We start from the raw sequence: 27,135 nt of genomic DNA on the forward strand, positions 1-27,135 counted from the left end.
TAAAATTATACAATTCAAAATAACATCAAAAAATAATATAGAATTATACAATACAAAATAACATCAAAAAAAGAATATAAAATTATACAATACAAAAAAACATCAGAAAATAATATAAAATTATACAATACAAAATAACATCACATAATAAACATAATGTAATAAAACATAATATAGCCAAATAGAACACAACATTATATATAAAAACATAATATAATGAACTATAACAACATAATATCATATTATATAATGACATATGATATAATGAAATAGAACATAAAAAAATCTATAATATAATGAAAAATAACATAATATAATGAAAAATAACATAATATATATGACAATACAACTATTCATCCCTATATTATGGGATCAGTGTAAGTCAACGTTCACACAGTCATACAGAAGCTTTTTCATTCACATTTGGATTTGTCAAATGGAATTTTTGTGTTTCTTTTAGAAATCTGTAAGAATATATCTTGACATTTGCACTGACTTGGTGGAAGATATTGCTGTGTATCATTTATATCTTATATTATGATTTGGGTTGTTACCGTTTTATATATTTTTTGATTTCTTATATGACTGATATATTGGACTCCTCGTGAGGGATTATTACTTCTTTGTTGAGGATGATGTTTTTGCTTTTCTTGTATATTTGATACAATAATGAATCGTGTTGTCGTTGCGATCACTAGGGATTCGTTAGAATTCTCTGTCCGATCATTTATTATTTAATTTATTTTGAAGTTAAAAATTTCAATTGTATAAAAAAATATCTTTTTGTTTTCACTATGCCTGACACTGTAACATAATATATTATATATAAGTATTATTTTGTTTGTTGTATTATTCTGCACTGTAATATAAATGAGTGATCATACAATGTGGATAGATTCACAGCCCCCTGCTATTAGAATCCCCGTCAGGACACAGCAGATAAGGGATCCCTGATAAGGAGGAGGTAGCTGAGCAGAGGTGCCTCATTATTTGTCAGAGATAGTTGTAATTACCAGCAATCAGTGGTCAAACATCGCTCTCTATTCCCTGTATGGTTACCATGCGACGCTTATTACTACTACTACTAACTGCTGCTGGGAAGTCTTCTCCCCTCCCCAAACTGATCCCAGGCAAGAAATACTCACGATGATGATGATTATGATGATGGGTTTTCTGTGGCTTTGCTGCCCTCTCTGTGCAAAAGGTGGAATTACACTATGCAACTTTATACTGCGCTTCTGAATTCTCCTGCTCTATCTATAGTGGAAGCCTTATTACATGAGATAGATAGATAGATAGATAGATAGATAGATAGATAGATAGATAGATAGATAGATAGATAGATAGATAGATAGATAGATAGATAGATAGATAGATAGATAGATAGATAGATAGATAGATAGTCACACTCACTGTGCAGAGACAGTGACCCAGGACTATAACATGTTCTCATTAAAGCAATTGACACAACTTGGTCCATGATGATAAAAATCTGATCATTTACAGACAGATAATACATAAATGCAGCCGCATAGTGTGCACATGGTGTTGTGGGCACATCTACATGTACGTGTATATACGGCTTGTGGTTATTCTTTTATTTCTGGCTGCAATAGGTGTCCTCTGCAAATAGAACTTGTATAGAGCCGGAGCTTGTAGCCTTATAGAATAGAGCACAGTACAACTTCTATGCTTTCTTCTGCAGCTAGATAACACAGAGCACAGTACAACTTCTCTCTATACCTGCAGCTAGATAACATAGTGCACAGTACAATGTCTCTCTATCCCTGCACATCCATAGTACAGTGCACAGTACAACTTCTCTCTATCCCTGCACATCCTTAGTACAGTGCACAGTACAACTTCTCTCTATCCCTGCACATCCATAGTATATCGCACAGTACAACTCCTATCTATCACTGCAGATCCATAGTAGAGCACAGCACAACTTCCCTCTATCCCTGCAGATCCATAGTACAGAGCACAGTACAACTTCTCTCTATCCCTGCAGATCCACAGTACGGAGCACAGTACAACTTCTCTCTATTTTTGCAGATCCACAGTTGCAAATCCATAGTACAGAGCACAGCACAACTTCTCTCTATCCCTGCAGATCCACAGCACAACTTCTCTCTATCCCTGCAGATCCAAAATACAGAGCACAGCACAACTTCTCTCTATCCCTGCAGATCCAAAGTACAGAGCACAGTACAACTTCTCTCTATCCCTGCAGATCCATAGTACAGAGCACAGTACAACTTCTCTCTATCCCTGCAGAACCATAGTACAGAGCACAGCACAACTTCTCTCTATCCCTGCAGATCCATAGTACGGAGCACAGTACAACTTCTCTCTATTCCTGCAGATCCACAGCACAACTTCTCTCTATCCATGCAGATCCATAGTACAGAGCACAGTACAACTTCTCTCTATCCCTGCTGATCCATAGTACAGAGCACAGCACAACTTCTCTCTATCCCTGTACATCTATAGTACAGAGCACAGTACTACTTCTCTCTATCCCTGCAGATCCATAGTACAGAGCACAGCACAACTTCTCTCTATCCCTGCACATCCATAGTACAGAGCACAGCACAACTTCTCTCTATCCCTGCAGATCCATAGTACAGAGCACAGTACAACTTCTCCCTATTCCTGCATATCCATAGTACAGAGCATAGTACAACTTCTCCCTATCCCTTCACATCCATAGTACAGAGCACAGTACAACTTCTCTCTATTCCTGCAGATCCATAGTACAGAGCACAGTACAACTTCTCTCTATCCCTGCAGATCCACAGCACAACTTCTCTTTATCTCTGCACATCCATAGTACAGAGCACAGCACAACTTTTCTCTATCTCTGCAGATCCATAGTACAGAGCACAGCACAACTTCTCTCTATTCCTGTACATCTATAGTACAGAGCACAGTACTACTTCTCTCTATCCCTGCAGATCCATAGTACAGAGCACAGCACAACTTCTCACTATCCCTGCACATCCATTGTACAGAGCACAGCACAACTTCTCTCTATCCCTGCAAATCCATAGTACAGAACACAACAGAACTTCTCACTTTCCCTGTACATCTATAGTACAGAGCACAGCACAACTTCTCTCTATCCCTGCAAATCCATAGTACAGAACACAACAGAACTTCTCTCTATCCCTGCAGATCCACAGTACAGAGCACAGTACAACTTCTCCCTATTCCTGCAGATCCATAGTACAGAACACAGTACAACTTCTTTCTATCCCTGCAGATCCACTGCACAACTTCTCCCTATCTGCAGATCCACAGTACAGAGCACAGTACAACTTCTCTCTATCCCTGCAGATCCATAGTACAGAGCACAGCACAACTTCTCTCTATCCCTGCAGATCCATAGTACAGAGCACAGCACAACTTCTCTCTATCCCTGCAGATCCACAGTACAGAGCACAGCACAACTTCTCTCTATTCCTGCAGATCCATAGTACAGAGCACAGCACAACTTCTCTCTATTCCTGCAGATCTATAGTACAGAGCACAGCACAACTTCTCTCTATCCCTGCAGATCCATAGTACAGAGCACAGCACAACTTCTCTCTATCCCTGCAGATCCACAGTACAGAGCACAGCGCAACTTCTCTCTATCCCTGCAAATCCATAGTACAGAACACAGTACAACTTCTCTCTATCCCTGCAGATCCACAGTACAGAGCACAGCACAACTTCTCTCTATCCCTTCACATCCATAGTACAGAGCACAGCACAACTTCTCTCTATTCCTGCAGATCCATAGTACAGAGCACAGTACAACTTCTCTCTATCCCTGCAGATCCACAGTACAGAGCACAGTACAACTTCTCTCTATCCCTGCAGATCCACAGTACAGAGCACAGCACAACTTCTCTCTATTCCTGCAGATCCACAGTACAGAGCACAGTACAACTTCTCTCTATTCCTGCAGATCCATAGTACAGAGCACAGCACAACTTCTCTCTATTCCTGCAGATCTATAGTACAGAGCACAGCACAACTTCTCTCTATCCCTGCAGATCCATAGTACAGAGCACAGTACAACTTCTCTCTATCCCTGCAGATCCACAGCACAACTTCTCTCTATCCCTGCAGATCCATAGTACAGAGCACAGTACAACTTCTCTCTATCCCTGCAGATCCACAGTACAGAGCACAGTACAACTTCTCTCTATACCTGCAGATCCACAGTACAGAGCACAGCACAACTTCTCTAACTCTTGTCTTCTTTTTTCTTCTTCAGTTCTAGAACAGGACAAGACTCCGCCCACATGCCTGCAGCCTCCAGCCTCCTCCCCATTGCAGGCCTGTGATTGGCTGGGAGGCAGTGAAGTGCTGCTATTTATTGCAGCCTTCCCTTCTCCTACAGAGCACTCTCACTCACCCACTCACTAGTCACTTGGGCTCCTGAGCAGAGCGGGAATCTTGCGCACAGAAGTGGCATCAGGAGAAGGAAAACTCTCCGTTCCCATATGGTTGATGATTTACTTGTCCAGAGACTTTGCAGATCCAGTGTCCACCATTAGAGAGGAGTGAGCTGCAGCCTCCTCTGCCTCTACATCACTTTTCATTCTTGTGATCTTCCACTGCTCATGAATCTCTTGGACCCTTTCATGAAGATGACAGAAGAGCAAGACAAGTGCATGTCTGGGGCTCCCAGCCCCTCCATGTCTGAGGACTCTGCTGGCTCCCCCTGCCCTTCTGGCTCGGGCTCAGATACTGAGAACACTAGACCACAAGAGAACACTTTCCCCAAAGGAGACCCAGACATGAAGAAGGAGACAGAGGATGAAAAGTTCCCCGTCTGCATCAGAGAGGCGGTTAGCCAGGTGTTGAAGGGATATGACTGGACCCTGGTGCCCATGCCAGTCCGGGTGAATGGATCCAGTAAAAACAAACCCCATGTCAAGAGGCCAATGAATGCCTTTATGGTGTGGGCACAGGCGGCAAGGAGGAAGCTTGCTGATCAGTACCCACATCTACACAATGCAGAACTCAGCAAGACTCTGGGCAAGCTGTGGAGGTAAGTGTCAAGTTCTTACCGACTCTTATATTCCTAAATATATGCGCCAATTGCATTCAGATGAGGTTGGCATGAATGCATGTGTGTAGACATTGCAGATCTGGCAGGGATTTCTTGCTGTGGTGTGCGCCATTTGGTAAAACCTGCGCCTTTTGGATTGATATTTGGTCATAGCTGCGCCTTTTGGATTGATATTTGGTCATATCTGTGCCTTTTGGATTGATATTTGGTCATATTTGCGCCTTTTGGGTTGATATTTGGTAATATCTGCGCCTTTTGGGTTGATATTTGGTCATATCTGTGCCTTTTGGATTGATATTTGGTCATATCTGCGCCTTTTGGGTTGTTATTTGGTCATATCTGCGCCTTTTGGGGTGATATTTGGTCATATCTGCGCCTTTTGGGTTGATATTTGGTCATCTCTGAGTCTTTTGAATTGATATTCTTGGTGTTGGGACTTTGAATACTCTAGCACCTTGTTCCAGTCATCTAGTCCTAGGTGACTATTGTTTTGCCCCTCTTCATGGTGGCTTTGTGCTCTTCTGCATTGCGCATTGATGGTAGATGATCCTTGCAGTAAGACATAAAGGAAGCTCATCCATTACTGTACATTATAATTAAATGAAACGTGTATGTTTTGGGTTACTTAGTTGTATTTAACCCCTGCTGGGGCAGTTTAGTGGTTTTTGGCCGCTGGAGGGCTCAGGTGGATAGGCTGTAGCCTGAGGTTTTTACTTATTGGCAGTGAAGGAATGAGTCCAACCACTTCAAAGGATTGATTCTACCTTTATCTGATTGCTCAAAGGGCTTCCTGCGCTGTAAAATTACAAGCACTTGGAAGGGAATTCACTGCTTTCTTGCTTCTGCAGATTAGGATTACTGGATTTTGTTCACCAGGTGTACATGTGATAGAGGCTCCGATTATCTGCACTGAGATTACCTGCAGTCAGTGCCTCCTCTAGGGATTCATCTGGAATTCATTCATGTTCTGCACTCATTGCCTTCATGTAGAATATAATCTGAGTTAATTTTTGCATGGAGCTGTAATAGCTACACCTAATATAGTATAAAATAATGTAATAAAGTATAATAATATTGTATAAGAGGCATATCATGCAGTATAATATACTACTAGAATAATGTAGTATAGTATAATACAGTTTAATATACTACTAGAATAATGTAGTGATAATCTAGTATAATATAATGTAACATAGTATAATATAATGTAATATAAAATCATAATCTAGTATAATACAGTGTAATGTAATATAGGACAATATAATAGAGTATAATATAGTATAAAAAAGTATAATATAATGTAATAGTACAATATAATAAGAATATAGTATAATGTAACAGTATAATATAATGTAACATAGTATAATATAATGTAATAGTACAATATAATAAGAATATAGTATAATATAATGTAACATAGTATAATATAATGTAATAGTACAATATAATAAGAATATAGTATAATATAATGTAATATAGTATAATATAATAGGAATACCATGCAGTATTATATACTACTATAATAATGTAGTATAATAATCCATATTGCTGACCTATATAACATGCACATATATTAGGAATGATACTGTAAGCTCCTGGTGTATATTCTCTCTGCTCTAGAGTGATAGATTTCCTTGTTTTGGCATTTTGTAGGCTGCTGAATGAGAGCGAGAAGCGTCCTTTTGTAGAAGAAGCTGAAAGACTGAGAGTTCAGCACAAGAAGGATCATCCAGACTACAAGTACCAGCCGCGCCGCAGAAAGTCAGTCAAGAACGGGCAGGCTGAGCAAGAAGACGGTTCTGAGCAGACCCATATCTCACCCAATGCCATCTTCAAGGCTCTGCAGGCTGACTCCCCACGTTCTGCCTCGAGTATGAGCGAGGCGCACTCCCCAGGGGAACACTCAGGTAAGGAGACCACGCTGATTTTTTTAAATTTAATCTGATGTTTCACAATATATTGATTTGCTAAACTCTTCCTACAATATATTGATTTTAAGAATTTTAATAACATACTATTCATGTTGGGGATTGCAGCGATAATGCTGCAGTATACCATAGAGTAGTGTGCATGTGTTGTGTGAGTATGACTATAATATGTTGATTATATGGGGCACTTGGTGGCACTAACAATGGGGCACTTGGTGGCACTGGTTAAGACTTTTGCACCCTGTTTGATTGGTAGATTTCTAAGCACACACATTCTGCCTGGCATATACTGAGTTAAATTTACTGTACAAATCTGGAGTTAATGATTAGCCGCATTATCACTGGAGTTATATGGCACCTACTTGTAGGAGACTCTTGTAGGAGACTCTTGTAGGAGACTCTTGTAGGCTTTGCGGAGCTGAGATATAAGCTGCGCAGCACACTCCTACCTAAGTATTGTAACTGTGACCCTCCGGCTTATCTGCTGGCTCCTTTAATAAATAGTGAGGATGCACGTGTGCGTAGATGTTAGGAATGACAGCGGGCCGCGCCAAGAAATCGAAAAAGTCTCCGTGTTTTTATACTGTATTGCTTTACCATTGTATAACATCTCGGTTATTCTTTGCTGCAGGTCAGTCACAAGGGCCACCAACTCCACCAACCACCCCTAAAACAGATGTGCAGCCTGGCAAGCCAGACCTAAAGCGTGAAGGTCGCACCGTGCAAGACAATGGCCGCCAACCCCCTCACATTGATTTTCGTGATGTGGATATTGGAGAACTGAGCAGTGAGGTTATCTCCAACATTGAGGCCTTTGATGTCAATGAATTCGACCAATACCTGCCACCCAACGGCCACCCAGGAGTGGCCTCCACGCAGGTGACTTACACTGGCAGTTACGGCATCAGCAATACAAACAGTGCCACCACAGGGGCCGGGCACACATGGCTGTCCAAACAACAGCAACAGCCGCCTCAACAGTCCCAGCAACAACACACATTGTCAACCCTGAACAGCGAGCAGAGCCAGTCCCAGCAGAGGACTCACATCAAAACGGAGCAGCTTAGTCCAAGTCATTACAATGACCAGCAACAGCAACACTCCCCACAACAGCTCAACTACAGCTCCTTCAACCTCAACCATTACGGCTCTTCCTACCCAACCATCACCCGCTCACAGTACGACTACACCGAGCACCAAGGCTCCAACACCTACTACAGCCATGCTGCTGGCCAGAGCTCCAACCTGTACTCTACCTTCAGCTACATGAACCCGAGCCAGCGTCCCATGTACACTCCAATCGCCGATACGACGGGGGTCCCATCTATTCCCCAGACACATAGCCCACAACATTGGGAGCAGCCAGTCTACACACAGCTCACCAGGCCATAGAGGGATCACTATAGGACATTGACTTTCAAAAGACTATTTGCCATCCCGCACCAGACAAGTAGTGCCCTCTTCAGATGTGTGTTTGGCTCATCGCCCTCTGCTGGCAGCCAGCAAGAATGGGCGGAATGCTTCTAAACCGGACATTCTTGTCGCCTCTGTATACAGAGAAGAAACAAGAGAAGATACTTTAGAAAAAAACAGCAACTTGATTCTTGAAGAGACTTTGTAATTATACATCCTCTGTGAGGACTAGTCTCTATCTGATATATTTTAGTATGTACTGTGTATGTTCTATTGCCTTTATACGGGGGTTTATACATTTTATATTTTAGAAGAAAAAAATACATTGTAAGAAGAAAAAAAGTTCTGTGTTTTTCCCGACAACTGCTCAAGTAGTTTTACATCATTTTGAATTTGTATTCAAACGAAAATATTTTTGTAAAAAATTGTGAAAATTTTTGGGGAAAAATAAAATCTTAGTCTTGCATTAAAAAAACAAAAACATTAGTCTAAATATTGAGCAGTGAGAGTTTCTGGCCATATGTTAATCAGACGGTGGATTGCAATGAGATTTTCTGAAGTAGGAAATGTATTTCCATGTCTATACCCAAGTGCCAATAAATAAACATTGTGCCCGAAGATTATAATTCACATGTTGCCTCATGACCGGTTGCAGCCAGCCTGTATACAAGTGCCCTTCACAATTTGTAATGATCTCCAGCAGCAAAAGCGATAGGATTGACATTTTTTATTTTTGAAGATTTTTACACCAGGTATCACGCTCTTAAATTATTTATTTTATAATAAAAATAATTATTGAGAAAAATCCTCCCGAACTTTAACAAAAAATCTTTTGTGCAAAAAAGATATATTAGCATGCTGCTGATTTGTTTTTATTTTTTTGCCTTTTTTTTTTAGTACGCTTTTTGTTAAATTATGGGTTTTTATTGTGTTTTTCATTTCTTTTTTTTTTTTTCTCCGGCTTCTTTTGTGTTCTAAATTCCTTCTTTTAGTATAATTGTAAACGTACGAGATGCTCTAATTGACATAAAAAATACAATAGCGAAACATTTACGGGGAGTTATTTTATCCCAGTGGTTCCGTTCAAATAAGTTTTTCTACATTTTTTGAAATCTGATCAAAAGATTTCATTTTTTAACGCCCCATACATGGTAAAAAAAAACATTGTACATTTAATTTTTTTTATTTCAGATCGTGTAATTTTTTTCAAGCACGGAGAATTGTCACAATTTTGTGACAAAATGATAATAAATTTGACATAAAATGCAGTTTGACTTTGGCAAATAGTTTAACATTTGCTTAAAAAAAATGATCTATATTTTTGTTCTAAAGGTACAGTAATTTTTATTTTTAAATGCTATGTCGAGATAGAGCACTCCACAATGATTGCCTTCATTACAAAACGTAGGCCTTAAAATTCCCTCTAAGTTAAATAAAATAACATGCAAAACTGACTTTTCAAGTCCGTGGATCATTTTGTTCATTTTTATGTGCTTTTTTTTTTTTCTTTTTTTTTTTCTATTGTTTTCTGTCTTTTTGAACTTATCCTCTTGTGTATTATTGTTTTGCAATAAATATAATACAATGTACTAAAAGTGAAATATTGTCCTTTTGTTACATATGGTCTACTGGCGTAAAATTCCCTCAAGCCCACTTATAGTCCGGGTACGTGGCTATTTTGTCATTTATACATTTCAAGGCAGTAATATCACTAGTAGCGCAATTGCGAGAGAAGACCAGTGATATATTCACTGTAACAGTACATAGTATTGACAAATTCAATAGTCTCTAAGCTTCTGAAACATGAATGACTGTAGCAGACATCGAAAAATAATTGGTATCTTGCCAAAAATTGACTTTGTTTGGGTGCTCATCTATGAGTATCGCGTCATGATAGGGGGAAGTAAGACGTTAGGAAAATATGGCAGCTTTCTTCCGGAAACAGCGCCATTCTGGTACATAGGCTGTGTCTGGTATTGCAGCTGAGACACATTTTGATCAAGTTATGAACATTTTAAGATTTATGCAAATTTGTTCTTAATGCCCAACTGGGCGTTTTTTTTACTTGTCACCAAGTGGGCGTTGTAAAGAAGAGTGTATGATGCCGGCCAATCAGCGTCGTACACTTCTCTTCATTCCAGCCCAGCTTCATCCACAGCACAGCGTGATCTCGCGAGATCATTCTGCGACGCCACTTCCTCCCACAGGTCCTTCACTGGAGCGACGTAAGACTGAACAGATATCGCCTCCAGCCGCGCCAGGACGTTTATCCGAATCTGCAGTGGCTGGAGGCGATATCTCTTCAGTCTTCCATCGCTCCGGTGAAGGACTCGCGGGATGAAGTGACGTCACAGCGTGATCTCGCAAGATCACGCTGTGCTGTGGATGAAGAGAAATGTATGACGTTGATTGGTCAGCGTCATACACTTTTCTTTACAGCGCCCACTTGGTAAAAAGTTAAAAAAACACCCCGAACAAATTTTCCTAAATCTTAAAATGTTCAGAACTTGATCAAAAATTAACATTTTTAAAATAAAAAAAACAAAACTGTAGTTATCTACATTCAAGCGCCTATTAGATTAGGTAGGCGATATGTGCAGTTATAAACTGGTGGCAGAGCCTCTTCAATATGCCTGAGGGGTTCACAGGTTGCATAGTACCTGGGCTCCTATACCCGGGGGGCCCCACAGGCTCCTCTGCTACATAAGGGATCATCAGTACTACAAGTCTGAGATGTGAAGGCCCAAGTGTAACCTCATTTATATTTCATTCTTCATCATTTTTCAGCGCCCCTTCTCAAATGTAGTTGTCCAGGGATGTACGACAAACCACATGGAAGTTAAAGATGAGGATGACATCTCCCTTTATGTCATTTTTATCTTTTAGGAGAGGCATGGTGCCTAGCATAGCGACATCATTCTTGTATTATTTATATTTCAGGATGTCTTTTGTGTGAAATATCTTCAGTAAGAGATGACACCCGGATAGCATTGTTGGGGATACGTTGTGGGTTTACAATACATGGCGCCATCTAGGGACAAAATAATGTAAAACATCTCAGTAAATTTGTGAAAGTTCTGATAACTTGACCACAGTGGTGATATTTTAGTGAGGGGATCTCCTCGTGTAGTTTGTGATGGGGCAGTAGAATGACAGATTGATAGAAACAGAGATTTACATGGGGCTGTCACATCATGTTTTTTTCTCTAGATACAGCCTGGTGAAATGCAAATCCAGGAACAATCTATAAATGTTCTATTAACGGGATCTGATATGTGCCGGATTATCTCCTGTTCTGGATTATCAGACGGTCATAGAGGAAAGTGTAAGTATTATTACTGGCTATACTCTTCTTCTTACTTACCTTTGGCCCTAATAGCATAGTCTCACCCATCACTCATACCGGTGCTGCTCCCATACACACAGGCCAGTATCCTTGTCAGTGAATAGTCACCCACCATCCATGTCTCCATTCACTGACAGCCAGTGCTTCTCCAGGATCATCTCCTCTCATGTCACTTTTTGTCCATGTGTTTCCTATAAACCGTATTATTATGAAACATGAAACCAGCGCTGATTATAAGACACTCTAATATTTATTAATGATTTGTTAGCTCCGCCTCCTCATTGCGGATCTGTATATGTGTAGGAGATGACATATGGGCCTGTATTCTGCCTCTATTCCCGGTCCTGTACGGTCCAGTCCTCGTCACCTTCCCATGTGGTCACGACTTGGTAAAGGTGGAGGCACAGGGCGTATCCCACCAGTGTTCCTATGGAGACACCGGACCAATGGCCGATCTCTAAAATAACACAACGAGATGCCAGGGACAGGATTGTGGCCCCCATAACAGTAACGGGGACACACATAGAGTAAAAGCAAAGGTTTCGTCTTCTCCTGCGTGTGTACATGTGAGACATGGAGACGTGGATGAATGTTGTCCCACACACAGGAAAAAATCTGCTCACAACCTTGTCCATGTCTGAAAAGTTCATGGAGACCTTGAGTAGATGCAAGATCGCGTGAGCAAAGTATATATAGAAAAGAAGGGTGTAGCCTGCAGGCTGCCAGGAGACGGGAAGAGCTGGGATGCAGAGTCCAAGGGTTGTTACCCCGAGAAAGAGGCAGGAGGACCAGACGACCATCGCCAGGGGGCCACACATCAGATGCGGAACAGTCCTCCTCCTCCATGCGAAAAACTCCATGATGTCCTGCTCCATGGTGGTGACAACCTGTATCTCCAGCCGGGAACAGGTTGTCAGAAAGTTGTAAAGTAAAGAATATCCTGTTGTGGTAGAAACGCTGGACAGCTCCTAGAAGACGTGTCTGACTTCTCTCACCGATCAACAAGAAATGCCGCAACACGACGTCATCACCCGGGAGATGAGAACAATGTCTATGATGCGGCAGGGTTCTACGTTCCATCAGTATCATGCAGCCAGATTGTATAAGCTGCGCTGTGATTGGAGGAGAATAAAACCTCCTGTATTTACTGCGGCTTCTTCACAGGGGAAAAACAGAAAAGTGCAGAACGCAAATGAAAGATTCTTCCCATCTCAGACATTTATGTCACATCCACAGGATAGGCAATAATGTGTAATAGATGCGGGTACCAACTCTGAGACCCGCACCTATACCAAGAACAGGGCTCGGCGGTCTCCATCACTCCCATTAAAAAAAATTTTTGGGACGTTTTGTATACGCATTGTTTCCTGGTGTTTTTAAAGTCCTATAGAGAAGCCCGTGCTGATCAAAACACCTTACCTAGCGCATGCTGTGTTTTGAAAAAAAAGCCATTGACCCCAAAAAAAATTCACAATCCAAATCGCAGTGTATGTACGCTTTCTCATATTTTACTATAGACTTTCAAGTAACCCTGTGGTTTTTGAAGAAAAAAAAGTAAGCAAAACCGCCACCAAATACATGAGGAAATGCTGCATTTTTTTGGCATAAATACATTGAAAAATATGGCGTTCAGACAGAATACCGCATTCATGAAGACCTTGAGCCACAGACGAAGGTGTCTGACAATTTTACTAAAGATTTCCGACACTTTTCTAACTAACAAAGTGTCAGGAAAACAATGTCACGGCCGACCAGGCGTTGTTTTCCCCCTTATGACAGATTCATTAACAGGATATGTTGATGAATTTGGCGCTGGGGTAGGGAATGGCGCACTGTTCGTCGTCCTAACCCCAGAAATGGACCCAAAATTGCCTAAAAACTCCCTATCTTCACAAGCCCCGCCTCTTAGCGGCCCCTTTCACGGGAAGTCCTGTGATAAGCCAGACTGTTGGGAGGTGTCCACTATATATGTTTATACTGGAGACTTTATTTACCATCATCTGAAGTATATTTAAATAAAATATATATATATATATATATATATATATATATATGCCCATAGCAACCAAATGGTGTCACTGCTTTAATTTCGCTAAATGAGATCTGTCATCTGATTGGTTGCTATCGGCAGCATCACCGACAGTGTATAACCGCTTCTGTCTTCCCTTGTCCAGCCTACATAGCGCTCAATGAACACTATGTAGTGAATGGAGAGCGACAATGTCATTGCCTCTAGTGGACCCGGCGATCACATGATCGTCGGGTGCCCTCCGGCATGGCAGAGCTGCTGGTTTTTAGCAGACCCAGATCAGCTCTGCCAGGGACTAATGTCACGACAGGCGGTTGTTTACCCTGTAATTGGGGTCCCAGTTGCAGTCAAAACCTGCACAATAAGGGTATGTGCACACACAAAATCAAAAACGTTTGGAAATACGTTTTTTACCGGCGTTTTTCGAGCTGTTTTCCTATAGAGTCAATGAAAAACGGCCCAAGAAGTAACATGCACTTCTTTTTCACGGACGTCTTTTTACGTGCCGTTTTTGGAAAACGAGGCGTACAAAAACGCCCCATCGGAACAGAACGCCGTATTTCCCATTGAAATTAATGGGCAGATGTTTGTAGGCGTTCTGCTTCCGTTTTTTCAGGCGTTTTTTGAGGCGTAAACGCCCCGAAATATGCCTGAAAACACTATGTGTGCACATACCCTAAATAAAAAGTAATGTCCCCCAGCGGTCTGTTACGACCTCTTGGGGGACATATTATGTAACAAAAAAATATAACAAACATAATTTAAAAAAAAACAAAAACTAATAAAACAGTCCACAAAAAAACACATGATTATTTAGTATAAAATAAATTTTATTGCGCGTACGTTACAGAAAAAACAAAAACCTACACATATTAGATATCGCAATAACCTGAACCGTTAATTTAAAAACTAAAATTTAAGCCAGTCATTAAGGGGTTAAAAGACAATCCTTCCTGTTCCTGTGGAGTCACATGATGTATCACATGATTTATCTCAGCCAGTCAGCTGCTCTGTAACAGTCACTGCTCTCCTGGATGAAGCAGTGAAGGTGAAGCATGGAGAAGTGAAGACATGACCTTACAGCTCTCTGTCTATATATTGAACGCCTTCCCGACATTTGGCGTACGTTTACGTATACAGCTTGCCCCGCAGACAACGATCCCTCACACCGCCCCATCAAAGGAAAATTAACAAAGGAAGGTGGGGAGGAAAAAATTAAGGTAAAAAAAAAATGACTGAGGCTGGAAGGGGTGTATGGGTTTGGTCTGGCGTCTATAGATATTTAATGGGTCTGGGGGCTGGATTTGTTCCGGCATGTCTGTATCTATTTAGCGAGTGTGTTCTGAGTCGTGTATTTAGGAGTCTGTATTAGTTTTGGGTTATAGTGTAAATTCAAATTCCTTTAGGGGTGTGTCCTATGGAAATGGGTGTGGCATATTTTGATAGTTATGATCTTGATCTATCACAAATGTTCTGACCAATAAAATGGATTTGCCATTGTTCGGCCCGGTAGATTATCGGTGGGACGCTGTAGTGGATGGCTCCACCTGTGATGGTAAATCCGAAATAACTGAACACATTATTGTTAGACTCTGTGGTTATGATTGACAAAAATCTGCACCTCTGTGGCCGTCTTAGGCCTCATTCACACGGCCATAGTTTTTATCCGTAATTGCGGATAATCTGCGGACCCATTCATTTCTATAGGCCACAGACCTTCCTGTATATTCACGGATGTGCGTCTGCCCCAAAGAAATGATCCGCAAAGTATAGAACGTGTCCTGTTATTGTTAGAAATTGCGGCATGGACTCACACACACACCTCTATGGGTGCCTGCGAAATTGCGGGCGGCTACGGAGATGCGTCCTTTACTGTCCGTAATTGCGGAAGAGTTGCCATCACGGCAGGGCATTCTTTAAGTAAATGGCGCCTGAGCGATCATGTTACATTCTGTAGCCTCCCGTTTTTTTTCTGTGGATTTGTATATCTGGATGCTCTACGGACCGTGTTTGCGGACAGTAAAAAAAACAAAAAACACTATAGTCGTGTACATGAGGCCTTAGTCTTTCAATATATCGTCCAGAAATTAAAGCTTGGTTCACACTCTGCTTTTTTTGTTGGATTTTTTAGCATGCAGTTATTTTTAGGAACTTCTATTGAGACACATGGGAGTTTATCTACCAAAACTCAAAAAAAAATAAATGCATGCTAAAAGCGCACCATGTGAGTTTGTGGATTTCTGAAGCGGGCTGCCATTACTATGCCATAGCGTGTTGTACACAACTTTCCAAAGATCCCGAATGGCATATACCTCCCCCCCCCCCCCCAATCAAGGTGTATCCAGTACAGCTGAAAAAACTAATTAATTGGCTTCTCAGAGTCTTTTTGACAACCTTGTTCCCACGCTCTTGCTACAGGTCAGGACAGTCACTTGAGGACCATTGCGTATATCTTGGTCTGGGTAACGGAGATGTTATTGACTATACACTTCTTACGCCAGCAGTACAATCCATATGATCCTAATAGCACAGCTTTGGCTCTGTTCACACAACCGTATAGTAACGTATAGATTTGACCCTGCCGTATAAGCTTTTGTTTTGTTTTTTTTAAACATGGTGGACCTATGTATGTAGTATTCTACTGTGTGGCATATGTCAAGGCTTTACATTCCTCATGTAAGGCCCCATGCACACAAACGCATTTTTGCAGCCGCTATTCACCCGCAGATTTAAATGGGCCCAGGCACACAACCGTGGTTTCCACAGTGTGCGCGTGGCCCAGGAGCCTGGACCGCAAAAAGAACGGGCATGTCTTATTACGGCTGTGCTTTGCGGTCCATACTCATAGAAATTAATGCCCACGGCCCGCGAGTGACACTCCGCGGCCATCCCAATCGAAAATCAGGGTCGTGCGCATGAGGCCTAAGTCGGAACATTTCCCAGGCGTGTGCGCTGAATGTCATGTGATCAGTCATACCTGTCAATCGTACTGGTGCTGTCAGGGTATGTTCACATGCAGAGTTTGCAGGCGTATTTCGGGGCGTAAACGCTTCGAAATCAGCCTGAAAAAACAAAAGCTGAACACCTACGAACATCTGCCCAGTTCAATGGGAAAACTGTGTTTCGTTCAGATGGGGCATTTCACTACATCGGTGTTTTTAAAGGCGGCGTGTAGAAAAATTCCCCGTAAAAAGGAGCATGTCACTTCTTGAGCCGTTTTTCATTGTGTCAATAGAAAAACCGCTCCAAAAACATCTAGAAAACCGTTTTCCGCTTCAAAAACGGCTGAAAATCGGAGGCTGGGAGGAAACCGCTCTGTCGTTTTCAGATGTTTTTGATCTTGTGTGTGAACATAGCCTTCTACTAACAGGTTTTAGCAGTGCAGAAAATGAAAATCTTGACCTGCCTGCAAATTCTTGCCGTGTTTTCGCTACGTTTTTTTGCCCACGGCCATTGAGCACTGCTGGCAAAAAGCACACTGCCTGCTATTGATTTCAATGGCAGGTCAGTCGGAACCGAGGCAATAATAGCATGCTTCTGTTTTTTTTACTGCGAGCTGCTAAAGACGGCTGCAAAAAAAACGCCTCCGCCTCCAAATTTAAATCAATGGGAGGCGACTTCGTCCGTTTTTTTCCCCTGAATACGACGCGGTTTCCGCTTCAAAATCAGCATAAAAAAACGTTGCAAATTGGGTCTAAGGGTGCATTCACACGTTGCGGACAAAAACGCAATTTGGTGCTTTTTTTTCGACGCTGTTGCGTTTTGTACCGTAACTGCATTGAAAACCACATCAAAACGCGGTTCACCCACCACTATTCAGCAATAAGAAGCGGTGGCGGCGCCTTCACTCCAGTGCTGATACAGTGACACACTCATATTTGTGGGACATGCTGCAGTGTAAAGCACAGATTCAGCTTTTGCGGGAGTTGTCACCTATAATTAACACTTGGTTTTATATCCACCAGGTGATGAAGATGATGGATTCTGTGGTATATAGAAGGGATGTCGGCGCTGTGAAACTACAACGTGGGAAGCAAAATGTAAGTGTCAATCTGATTATATTGTCCTGACCCAGTTGTGGCCGCCATATTGTTATTTACACTGGGAGATTGTAGCAGAGCGCCCCCTGTCTTATATCCATCAGGGGTTCATGCTTTGTGAAATAAGATGGAAATATGGCGCTGAATAGGATGTGACGTCGGTCTGCGCTGGATCGGGATTTAGTATTTTAACCCTTCTGGTATTTTGCCAGCATACAATCATGTCCTATATAGATGATACATACATATATTACCGATCTGTAATACCGGCTGAAAAATACTATAAAAATATAAAATATAGCTGTGTATTATGCAGGGCGGGTGTCAATACCTCCACGACTGGGGCAATCTGGGTAAACCTGCTCTCCTCAATCACCTACATACACGTAGACCCGGCCCTGGTTTCATTGGTCCCTTTTTTTTCAGGCTCCGTTGAATTAGGGAGATCGACACCATCGTGCAGTAGAATCTGAAGTACCGCTAGTGAAGCCCACCCAATACCCGAAAAAAGGGGATACAGACCAATTCTCTTTTATAGGTGCCACGTCCGTCGTTATTATTACAGATAACGAACCTATACCCAGAAGCGGTTACCTGGCGGCACGTGCCTCCTCTCTATACAGAAGGTGCCAGCAATCTGAGCCGGTGTATAAAGAAACGGGGCTGTGACTTGTCCCATTGGTTCCACAACCGCCGTACAACTGCACGATACAATACAGTAGATCATTGCTCGGAATATATTATTTTTCGCCGGCGGTTGCGGAACTTTACGCTCATCCTTTGCAGGATATACACGGCAATTGCTTGAATAACAATTCCGAATGCATGGTATAAATCGGGCCCTATACTACAGGAGCGGCCGGTGGTCCGGATCCCAGTCTATAGTCCGACACGTTATTATGGAAGTCCCCCAGCCGTCCATCGCGGGATTGTTTTTTAAGCAATTGCCTCATCTATTCTTCGCCAGCGGGTTCCACCTGCCGTTTCGCTCGACGTAATATTCAATTGCATCCAAGAATGTGGAGATCTCGGGTTCGCCGACTTTGCCTGGTCCACAAGGAATGCAGGAGGTGTAGCTCGAAACCCAATGAAGCAAGCGCAAGAGTGACAGCTTCATATCCCCACCCAGAGACAGAGCTCGGTATCACCTGGGTCACCTGCTACAGCGGAGGCCCGTGCACTCTACCTGACCGCACTTGTAAGTGGGAAGGCATGTCGTAGGGTCACAGTTCACGGCAGAGTCTATTCTGGAGGAAGGTGCCAGAACAAGTCAGGAGAAGCCAAAACAAGCCCAGGGAGTGAGCGCGGACAGTAAACCTACAATTTACGGCGTTCTATTAGGGTGCAAAAGTGTGAGAGCTGTCTCTAGCCGTGGCAGTCTCTAGTGCGGTCTGATGTGGGGGGTCTCATGCCGCGAGCCCTTCAATTTGGGATTGAACATCTCGCAGGTCTTCACTGATGGCATATTATGTGTCACTGTCAGCTAAACGGCCTGGACTTGAAGCTGATACTATTTACCTGCACTGATACATTGTAGCGAACTATCAGTAGAGGAGAGAGATTTGTGCTGCAGATGTGTTTAGTTCACCAAGGATTGTCTAGACTGGATACAATTGTAACAAACCCTCAGCTGCAAGAAGTAGTTTGATTTTCATCCTCTGGATGTTTTCTGGAGTGTTCTAATTCAGTGACGGCTAACAAGGATCTTAAATGGCAAGGAGTTGAATTTATGAAATTTTCGACCCCCGGTTTTCTGGCGTAGTAAAGTGGAAAACCGCACAAAGGTTGCAATTTGTGGGTAAATTATTTTTTTTTCTGCCATTTCCACCATTCACAATGCTTTTTAAAGTGGGTATGGCTTGATAAAAGGGGTGGAGCCACTTGTGGCACAACAAACTTTTTATTTACGCCAGACGCTGGCATAAAATTTAGCACTAATCTACCCTAATCTATTTTTTAAATTGCCTGCTTAGGTGACTAGTATAAGATTTGAAATAAAAAGGTCTACTTTTAACAGCGCCACTTTTGTTCTATGGCTGTTTCTGGTATTGCAGTATTTAAGTCAATGAGACAGAATTGCAATAGTTTGTTCAAGAGTGTTTCTAGGGGGAGGGGGGGTTGAACCTCCTACAACCCCTTTAACGCCATACTTCTGTCAAGTGTGGAACAATTAAATTCCTTTAGGCCGGATTCACACGAGCGTTGCCTTTCACGTCCGAGGTGCATCCGTGCTCTGCGTTGCGGGACGCGATGTCTCACATCCTCCATAGATGAGTCTATGGAGGGATGTGTGAAAAAATAGTCCTATTTGTCACGGACCTTTCACACGGTCCGTTGAAACAACAGCCGTGTTAACGGCCACATTGAAATATATAGGTCCGTGTGACGGCTGTTGTTTCAACGGCCGACACGCGGACGTTTATCACGTTCGTGTGAATAAGGCCTTAATCTGACGTCTGATAACTTCACAAGATGAGAAAAACTGCTTTCTTTTAGAAATGGTGCCACCTCTGTCCATAGGTTGTATCTGGTATTGCAGCTTGGCTCCATTAAAGGGGTTGTCCACTACCGGATAGGCCATCAGTATATGATTGGAGCGGATCCAACAGTATGGAGCCAGGTAGCAGTTCGCTCTGTGCATTGTATAGCGTCTGTACTGCGGCTCTGTTCCTATTGACTTGCTTCCAGATGGATGTCCGGTGCCCAGAGGCCAGGTGTCTGACCCACATACATATCCGGTGGATAGGTCATCAGTTGTCTGGTAGTGGACAAACCCCTTTAAAGTGAATGAGGCTGAGCTGCAATACCACACACAACCTGTGGACAAGAGTGGCGCTGTTTTGGTAGACAGTATTTATTTATTTTTTTCTCATCCTTGTCGACCCCTAAATCCATTCAGAAGTCTCTGCAGCATATTTTGTGCTTTTTTTCTCCCCCCCCCCCCCCCCTTGAAGGCTCTCTACAGACACAAGTGGGTTTTATATACTTTTTATGCGACTATCTGATAATCTGGCATTGATCAAGTCCCTTCATTGGTGGATTAAAAGAATCGTACTGTAGTTCTGGTGTTGGCGCTAAACATGTCCTAATTTCCTCTGTACTTCATATAAACCCGGGATTCGGTCGATTTTTCACACTATTTGCACTCATTATATGCAAATGAGCTCCTGCCCATAACAACAATTAATTTGCATGCTGCCCAGGGCCAATGATGTCAGACACCAGTCGCTGGGCTCTATTGTAGTCTCACAATGTTACTTTCGATCCAAAACTTCATCACATTTTATACTAACAAGTCACATGTCCCCTTAAAAATAAAATCTAAATTTCGATTTGTATCATAAAAATAAATTGAGTTTAATTGTCTGTTCTCCATCTCCCCCTCCCCCGACATGTTTTCTTATCCTCCCATTAGCATCGCTCTGCATAAATGCCAATCCGTCCTCATTATCATGCAAATGAGGCAAATGACAGCATTGCATCCTGGACAACCCGGGGATAGCGTGCCGAGATTTCTCACGCTGGATCAGCCAATGCTAACCCGCCGCTTGCAGAGTGCGCACAGCTTTGCCTGACCTCATTGTAGGGTGGTACAAGGCTGGGGGCGCTCTCCAGCATGGAGCTTTTATAGCCGGCTTACATCACCCAAAAAGAACCGGCATTAGATAACCACTCGGGTTCTCAGAGAAATCAAAAGCGGCAAAACTTCCCCCACGTCAGGGATGCACCAAATCCCTATTTCTGTATTCCTCTGAATGCTGCATCAAACTGTCCGCCCAGATACCAAACCAAATCTGATTTGCATATGTAAATGAGAGCAGGGAGGGGGTAAATGTTCAGTTCTAGCTCACTTAATAAAATTTCGGCAACATCTGGAGTCATAATTGTGCAGTTACATTTTTATTGGTTCAAAATTTAGCATCAATTTTATTTTCAAAATAAGTAATTTCCAAAATCCCGTGTTCGGGATCCTCCTCTATTAGCCAGAGGGGAGTGCGGCTAAAGAGTCCAGCATGTCCATACGTTATACGTACAGCCCAATGATCTCATGTAAAGCTTAAAGGGGTATTCCCAAAATCATAAATGATCACTTATCCCCAGGATAGGTTATCATTTTCTGATCGAAGGGACCCCCAAAGATAGTAAAATTTGGGTTTCTATGAACCTGCACCCCCGCAGTGAGGAGGAGCTTGAATGGATCGTCGATCGATGTGCCCGTGCTCTATTCAATGTCTTTGAGAGTGATGGAAATAGCCCTAGACTTTGAATGGAGCGAAAGCGCGCATGCTCGTCCGCTGCGCCGTCCAGCTCGCTCCTCACTACGATCTGAGTGTTCGGGAGCGCCGTTCTCATGATCTGTTGGACCCCCAGCGATCAGAAAATTATCACCTATCCCGTAAATAGGTGATCGTTTATTATTTCGGGAATACCCCTTTAATGGGGGAATTTCTGCTGGGTTCCCCCAAAGATGTGATCGCTGAGGGTCCCAGGAGCAGGACAACCTGTGATCGGCTGATCGTCTAAGGACCCGGTACAGCCCTGTTAATATCCCCATCCTTGCAGGAGCCTGAATATTGCTCAGATGGTTCACGTCTTTACCTGGTGCGTATTTGCTGAACTGCCAGTAGCTGTTTTGGTGCAGTGTATCAGTGGGGTCAGACAATCATATACAGTAATCTATTTTATAATAACATAAAACAAGTGTTGGTTATTTAAAGGGATATTCCAATCTTTTTTACATTTGGTGCCTGTAATCCCCATTCACCAACTCTGTACTGCCACGGTCCTCCTAGAATTTAATGGAGAGGTGGCCGCCGTACTGCCGGGCCGTCATCTTCATCCGTCTATGGGTGTTATGGAAAGAACAGACTGTTGCTTGCTTGCCTTTGAATTCTATGGGGACAGTGTCTGCACAGAATCGGTATAAATGTGTAAGATGGGAATACCCCTTTAAATACTGGGGAATCTTGTCTAAGCCTCTTCTGAACCACAAACAGCTGAGAAACCATCTAAAAATCGAAACAATAACTTGACGAGTATCTGCAACACGTACATTCGAAGAAATACACAGAGAATCCTAGAAACCACTGCGAATAAATACACGCCCGGCGAGCGGTCACTGATAGGAAAAGAGCAGCGATGCATTGGTCGCCATGGGCAACACATCCCCGTTTTATTTTGTTCCTCGATTTGTTCTTATGAAGAAAATTTAGTTTGTCAGGAAACGGTGTTTCAATTCCTCATCCTTTGTCAAGATCTCTGCTTACTGTCAAAGTATGGAAATATTCTTGATAAAGCATCGAGGTTAAAAACTTAAATAAACCTTATTTCGTACAGCTGAGGGTTTGTTACAATGTAGTATATGCAATCCTTTGTGATGCATACACATGGGCTGTACAAATCGCTCTACTGTCCTGTTTCAATGGGTACCACGTAATATTAGGTAAAAATGTATCAGCTTAGGATTGTCTAGATCAGATACGATTGTAGCAAACACTCAACTGAGAGAAGCATTAGGGTCAGTTCACACTGAGATTTTTGACGTGGAAACTGCGTCGGAAAACATGCCAAAAAACGGGCGATAATGCCTACCATTGATTTTAATGGGAGGCGCAGTTTTTGTTTTTTTTTTGCTTTTTGCGAGCGGGAAAAAGCGACATGCCCTATCTTCGGGCGTTTACATCAATGGGCGGCAGAGGAAGCGTATTTCGCTGTGTTTTTGCCCATCGGCACTTAATGGCCGCGGGCAAAAAATGCGGCAGACGGCGTGCACGGAATTTTGAGCCAGAATTTTCTGCCTGCAAAAAAACTGTGTGAACCTACCCTTAGGGTATGTTCTCACGCAGTGAGCAAAAACGTCTGAAAATACGGAGCTCTTCAGTATCTTATGGATATCTCCTATCTAAATGGTGTTGGTCTGGAGCTGATTGATAGGGTGCATTCTGGTTTTTAGCCTGTAGGGCTCCGCTACATGGTAAAGTTTTGGTAGTGACATTTTTTTTTACTGAAACCACCCACAAGGAATTGTAAGTATGTTATTATAGTAAGTATTTTATTGTAGCCTATGGGGTCCTGCTTTATTATTGTAGGCTTTTTGCCTTTTTTTTAATATATATTTATTATTGAATATTTTATTTTATTTTTTTTTTATTTTTTTTAAATTCAGGATTTTTATTTCCCCATTGTTCACTGTCTAGCGTTCCACCTTTCCTCTTAATTAAAGAACATGCAAAATGAGCACCACTTCCTAATCTTCCCATACTATATTACTATTTTCCCATGATACCTTGAACTTGGCTCAGTAGAAGAGTATAATCCCGCTTCTGTCCATAGCCTTGATTAGAAATCAGGGTCGGCAGGCAGTAGCTGTGGTAACTACATGTCGTATATTCTAAATTGTCAGCAGGTGACTGGACAGCAACAGATGCAAAAACAGGAAAAGGCCCAGGAGAGGCCGCAGACTGTACATGTGCAGCAGCATGCATGTCGCAGGCAGTATGCAAAATTATGCCCACTGATTAATAGACAACGTGTGGAGGAGATTCTGAATATTACACAGGGTTATGTAGATCTGTGGTTGTCACCCTGTGCATTCTTGTATTGTTGTTATGCAACAGCCCGGGCACACTCTGCCTTAAATAGCAGTGGCATTAGACCTCATGATTACAGGCAAGAATTCACATGGGAGTTTCCCTTTTAAGTATGATTTGCCCTTATACGATGCATGCATTAAATCACAGAACGTATGCCCCAGAGGAGGGATTGAGGGGTGCACATGAGGTTATGGGGTGTGTGTCATTTATTTAATTGACATATATTCACAGTTCATTTGAATATTTTCTACATTGCAAAAAAGAGCAATGTGTGTGGACATCTGAAGGACTGGGGTATTGGCAGAGACTGAGCGCAATCTCCGACGTTCATCTCTTGTTCAGGGGAAGGCAGACAAGAAAAAGTGTTCACATGAGGCAGAAATAGTTTTGCTAAGATAAAGCGTGCGCCCTGCAGCAATCTGCGCACTTGGCCGGGTCTGGGTTGTTTTCTGCATATATATCGCGCCGCTGAGGTCACTTTTACATAATTGGCAGAGAGACAAGCGGAAGGGCTTATCTGTCTTATACATTTCTGCATTTGATGTGTGGCTGATTCTAGAATAATCAAAAGTGCACACGTGTGTGTCCCAGGGCTGAGCCATCTCCGAGAAGAGGAAGCCTTTTTGGCAAATTAATCCTTTCATCGTCCACTTAAAATAGTGCAGTCAAAATTGACCTCCCAGTGTTTCGAGGTGGGACCTAAACCCTCGCGGACCGGTATAAGCGGACTTACGTAGATCGTGATTTACTATACAAACGCAAAGACAACATAAAGCATGAAACATGGTGAATTTGGATGGAACTAAAAGGGAAATCCAGACCAAAGGGTCACATAGACGGAAATGTGGGGGCACCCCGGCCACAGCTCCCTGAACCCCTTCTGTACGACTTATACATTTACTGTAGGTCACAGAAAATTCCAAGTACGCTGGATAAAAGTGGCGTGCATTGCGCACACAATGTGTTGTATATTTAGGGCAAATTGCAACAGAATTTCCCAATGCTCTAAACCAAGCACCATGGAAATTTCTAAGTGACAGTAAAGTGGGTTCGGACGCTCCTTCTTTGAGGGTAAGTTCACATGGAGCGAATGAAGGTAAAGGTATGCAGCGTATCCGTCCCGGTGGCGGCATTGAATTCCTGGCAAAAAACTGCACCGAACGTTCACTGCGGAAATCTGCAGCATTAGCCGGGCTGCTAGCATCCGCCGCAGCGGCGGTCACATGGGATGAAACGTCGTCCCCGATGGCCGGCCTGCAGAACGTCAGAGGTAAGTATGAGGTGTGTTTTTTGTTTTTGTACTCCAAGTTTCGATTTTTGCGGCGTAATCGCTGCGATTCCGCTGCATAAGTCGCAACACTTGACTGTTTGTTGCGGGATTTAGATCCATTTGAATTCAATGGGCAAAACCTGAAACAATAATTGACATGCTGTGGCTTAAAAAACGCACCGCAGGTCAATTTGTGTGTGTGAAATCTCCACATATCACGTACGCAATGGGTGGATGAGGTTTCTTAAAATCTCATCCACTCCTCTCTCACTGTATTATGTCAGATTTTCTGCAGCGAAATGCGTGGCGAATAATCCGCAGTATTTATGCCACGCGTGGACTAGCCCTTCGAGAGCAATTACATTTGTTTTTCTGTTTTCACTCTATCCGATGTATACTAGAAGTAGTAACCTAGTACAGTCCAAGTGGGATATGGGCCGTGTGATTGCTCCCCTGTACAGGGGCATGGCTATAGGGGTTGCAGAGGTAGCTGTCGCACCCGGGCCCTGGTTTCTGAGGGGTCCCAAAGGATCCTCTGCCCCATAGGTGGACACCAGTGTGATAAATGGCACATGGTAGGTGAGGGGCTCTGTTACAGATTTTTCAATAGGGCCCAGGAGCTTCACGTTACTCCTCTGCCCCTGTATAAAGGCGTTGTCTGGTTTAGAAAATCGATCTTCACATACCCTATTAGGGAATTTTGCATTAATAGACAACGACCCCTGTCATGGATGCTCAGAGTGGAGAGTGGCTACAAAGACTCTCTCTTTTTAGGGAACCCTGCACGTCCGTGCATTACGCCGATATACTATTGATTTCAATGGGAGCGGTGTAATGCGTAGTTAATCCTGTGGTGGCGCTGGAGGTGAATAGAATACGCAAAGGGTTCTTCTGATACTTTTGCTCATTCCTTTTAAAGCTGTAGTCGGATCACATACAATATCATAAATCCCCCCCCCCCCCCCTCCAGATACATTTTTCCCTATTTTGCTGCTGTTTCTGGACGATCACAGGTATGCCCAAAGCGTGCCCGTTTGTTTACTTCCGGTCCGTGGCACGTACTGTTTTCCCCAACTGCCCTGGAGGCATTGGACTGAGCATGCGTGGTGAAAACTAAGTTTTTCAACCGCGCATGCTCGGTGTATCTCTAGGCAATTTCTGGCAGCCTTGTACGTGACGTCAGCTATGCCAATCCATACATTGAGCTGGTCTGAAGGGGCAGAGGAACGGATGAGATGTCAGCGGGTGCCAGGAAAGCCAACGGAGACAGCATCACGTGACCAACGTCACCATCTGGAAATTGATGGTCATTCATGACAGTTGGTTAATGGAAAAGTGCCTACTTTTGGATGGGTTGGTTGGTTGGGCTTGGTTAATTTTGGACCAGAATACCCCTTCAATACCAATTTGATTGATGGGGTTCCCTTAAAATGATTGACTGAGGTCTT

At 42.8% G+C, this 27,135-nt stretch overlaps 1 protein-coding gene and 1 long non-coding RNA gene across 3 annotated transcripts in view; both read left to right on the top strand.

Moving 5' to 3' along the window:
• The window catches only part of SOX9 (SRY-box transcription factor 9), a 36,851-nt gene extending 26,847 nt beyond the window's left edge, over positions 1-10,004 (top strand). The window contains exons 2-4 of the mRNA XM_075846775.1: positions 4,268-5,047; positions 6,722-6,975; positions 7,628-10,004. Coding sequence (XP_075702890.1) covers positions 4,617-5,047; positions 6,722-6,975; positions 7,628-8,388 — 1,446 coding nt within the window. The 5' untranslated portion in view covers positions 4,268-4,616 and the 3' untranslated portion in view covers positions 8,389-10,004. The remainder of the gene's footprint in view (positions 1-4,267; positions 5,048-6,721; positions 6,976-7,627) is intronic.
• Positions 10,005-11,624: 1,620 nt separating this feature from the next.
• The window catches only part of LOC142665928 (uncharacterized), a 117,685-nt gene continuing 102,174 nt past the window's right edge, over positions 11,625-27,135 (top strand). For both annotated transcript variants that reach the window (XR_012851603.1, XR_012851604.1), the window contains exons 1-2: positions 11,625-11,734; positions 17,750-17,824. This is a non-coding gene — a long non-coding RNA (uncharacterized LOC142665928). The remainder of the gene's footprint in view (positions 11,735-17,749; positions 17,825-27,135) is intronic.

The sequence above is a fragment of the Rhinoderma darwinii genome, chromosome 13, assembly GCF_050947455.1.
Source record: "Rhinoderma darwinii isolate aRhiDar2 chromosome 13, aRhiDar2.hap1, whole genome shotgun sequence".
NCBI lineage: Eukaryota > Metazoa > Chordata > Amphibia > Anura > Rhinodermatidae > Rhinoderma > Rhinoderma darwinii.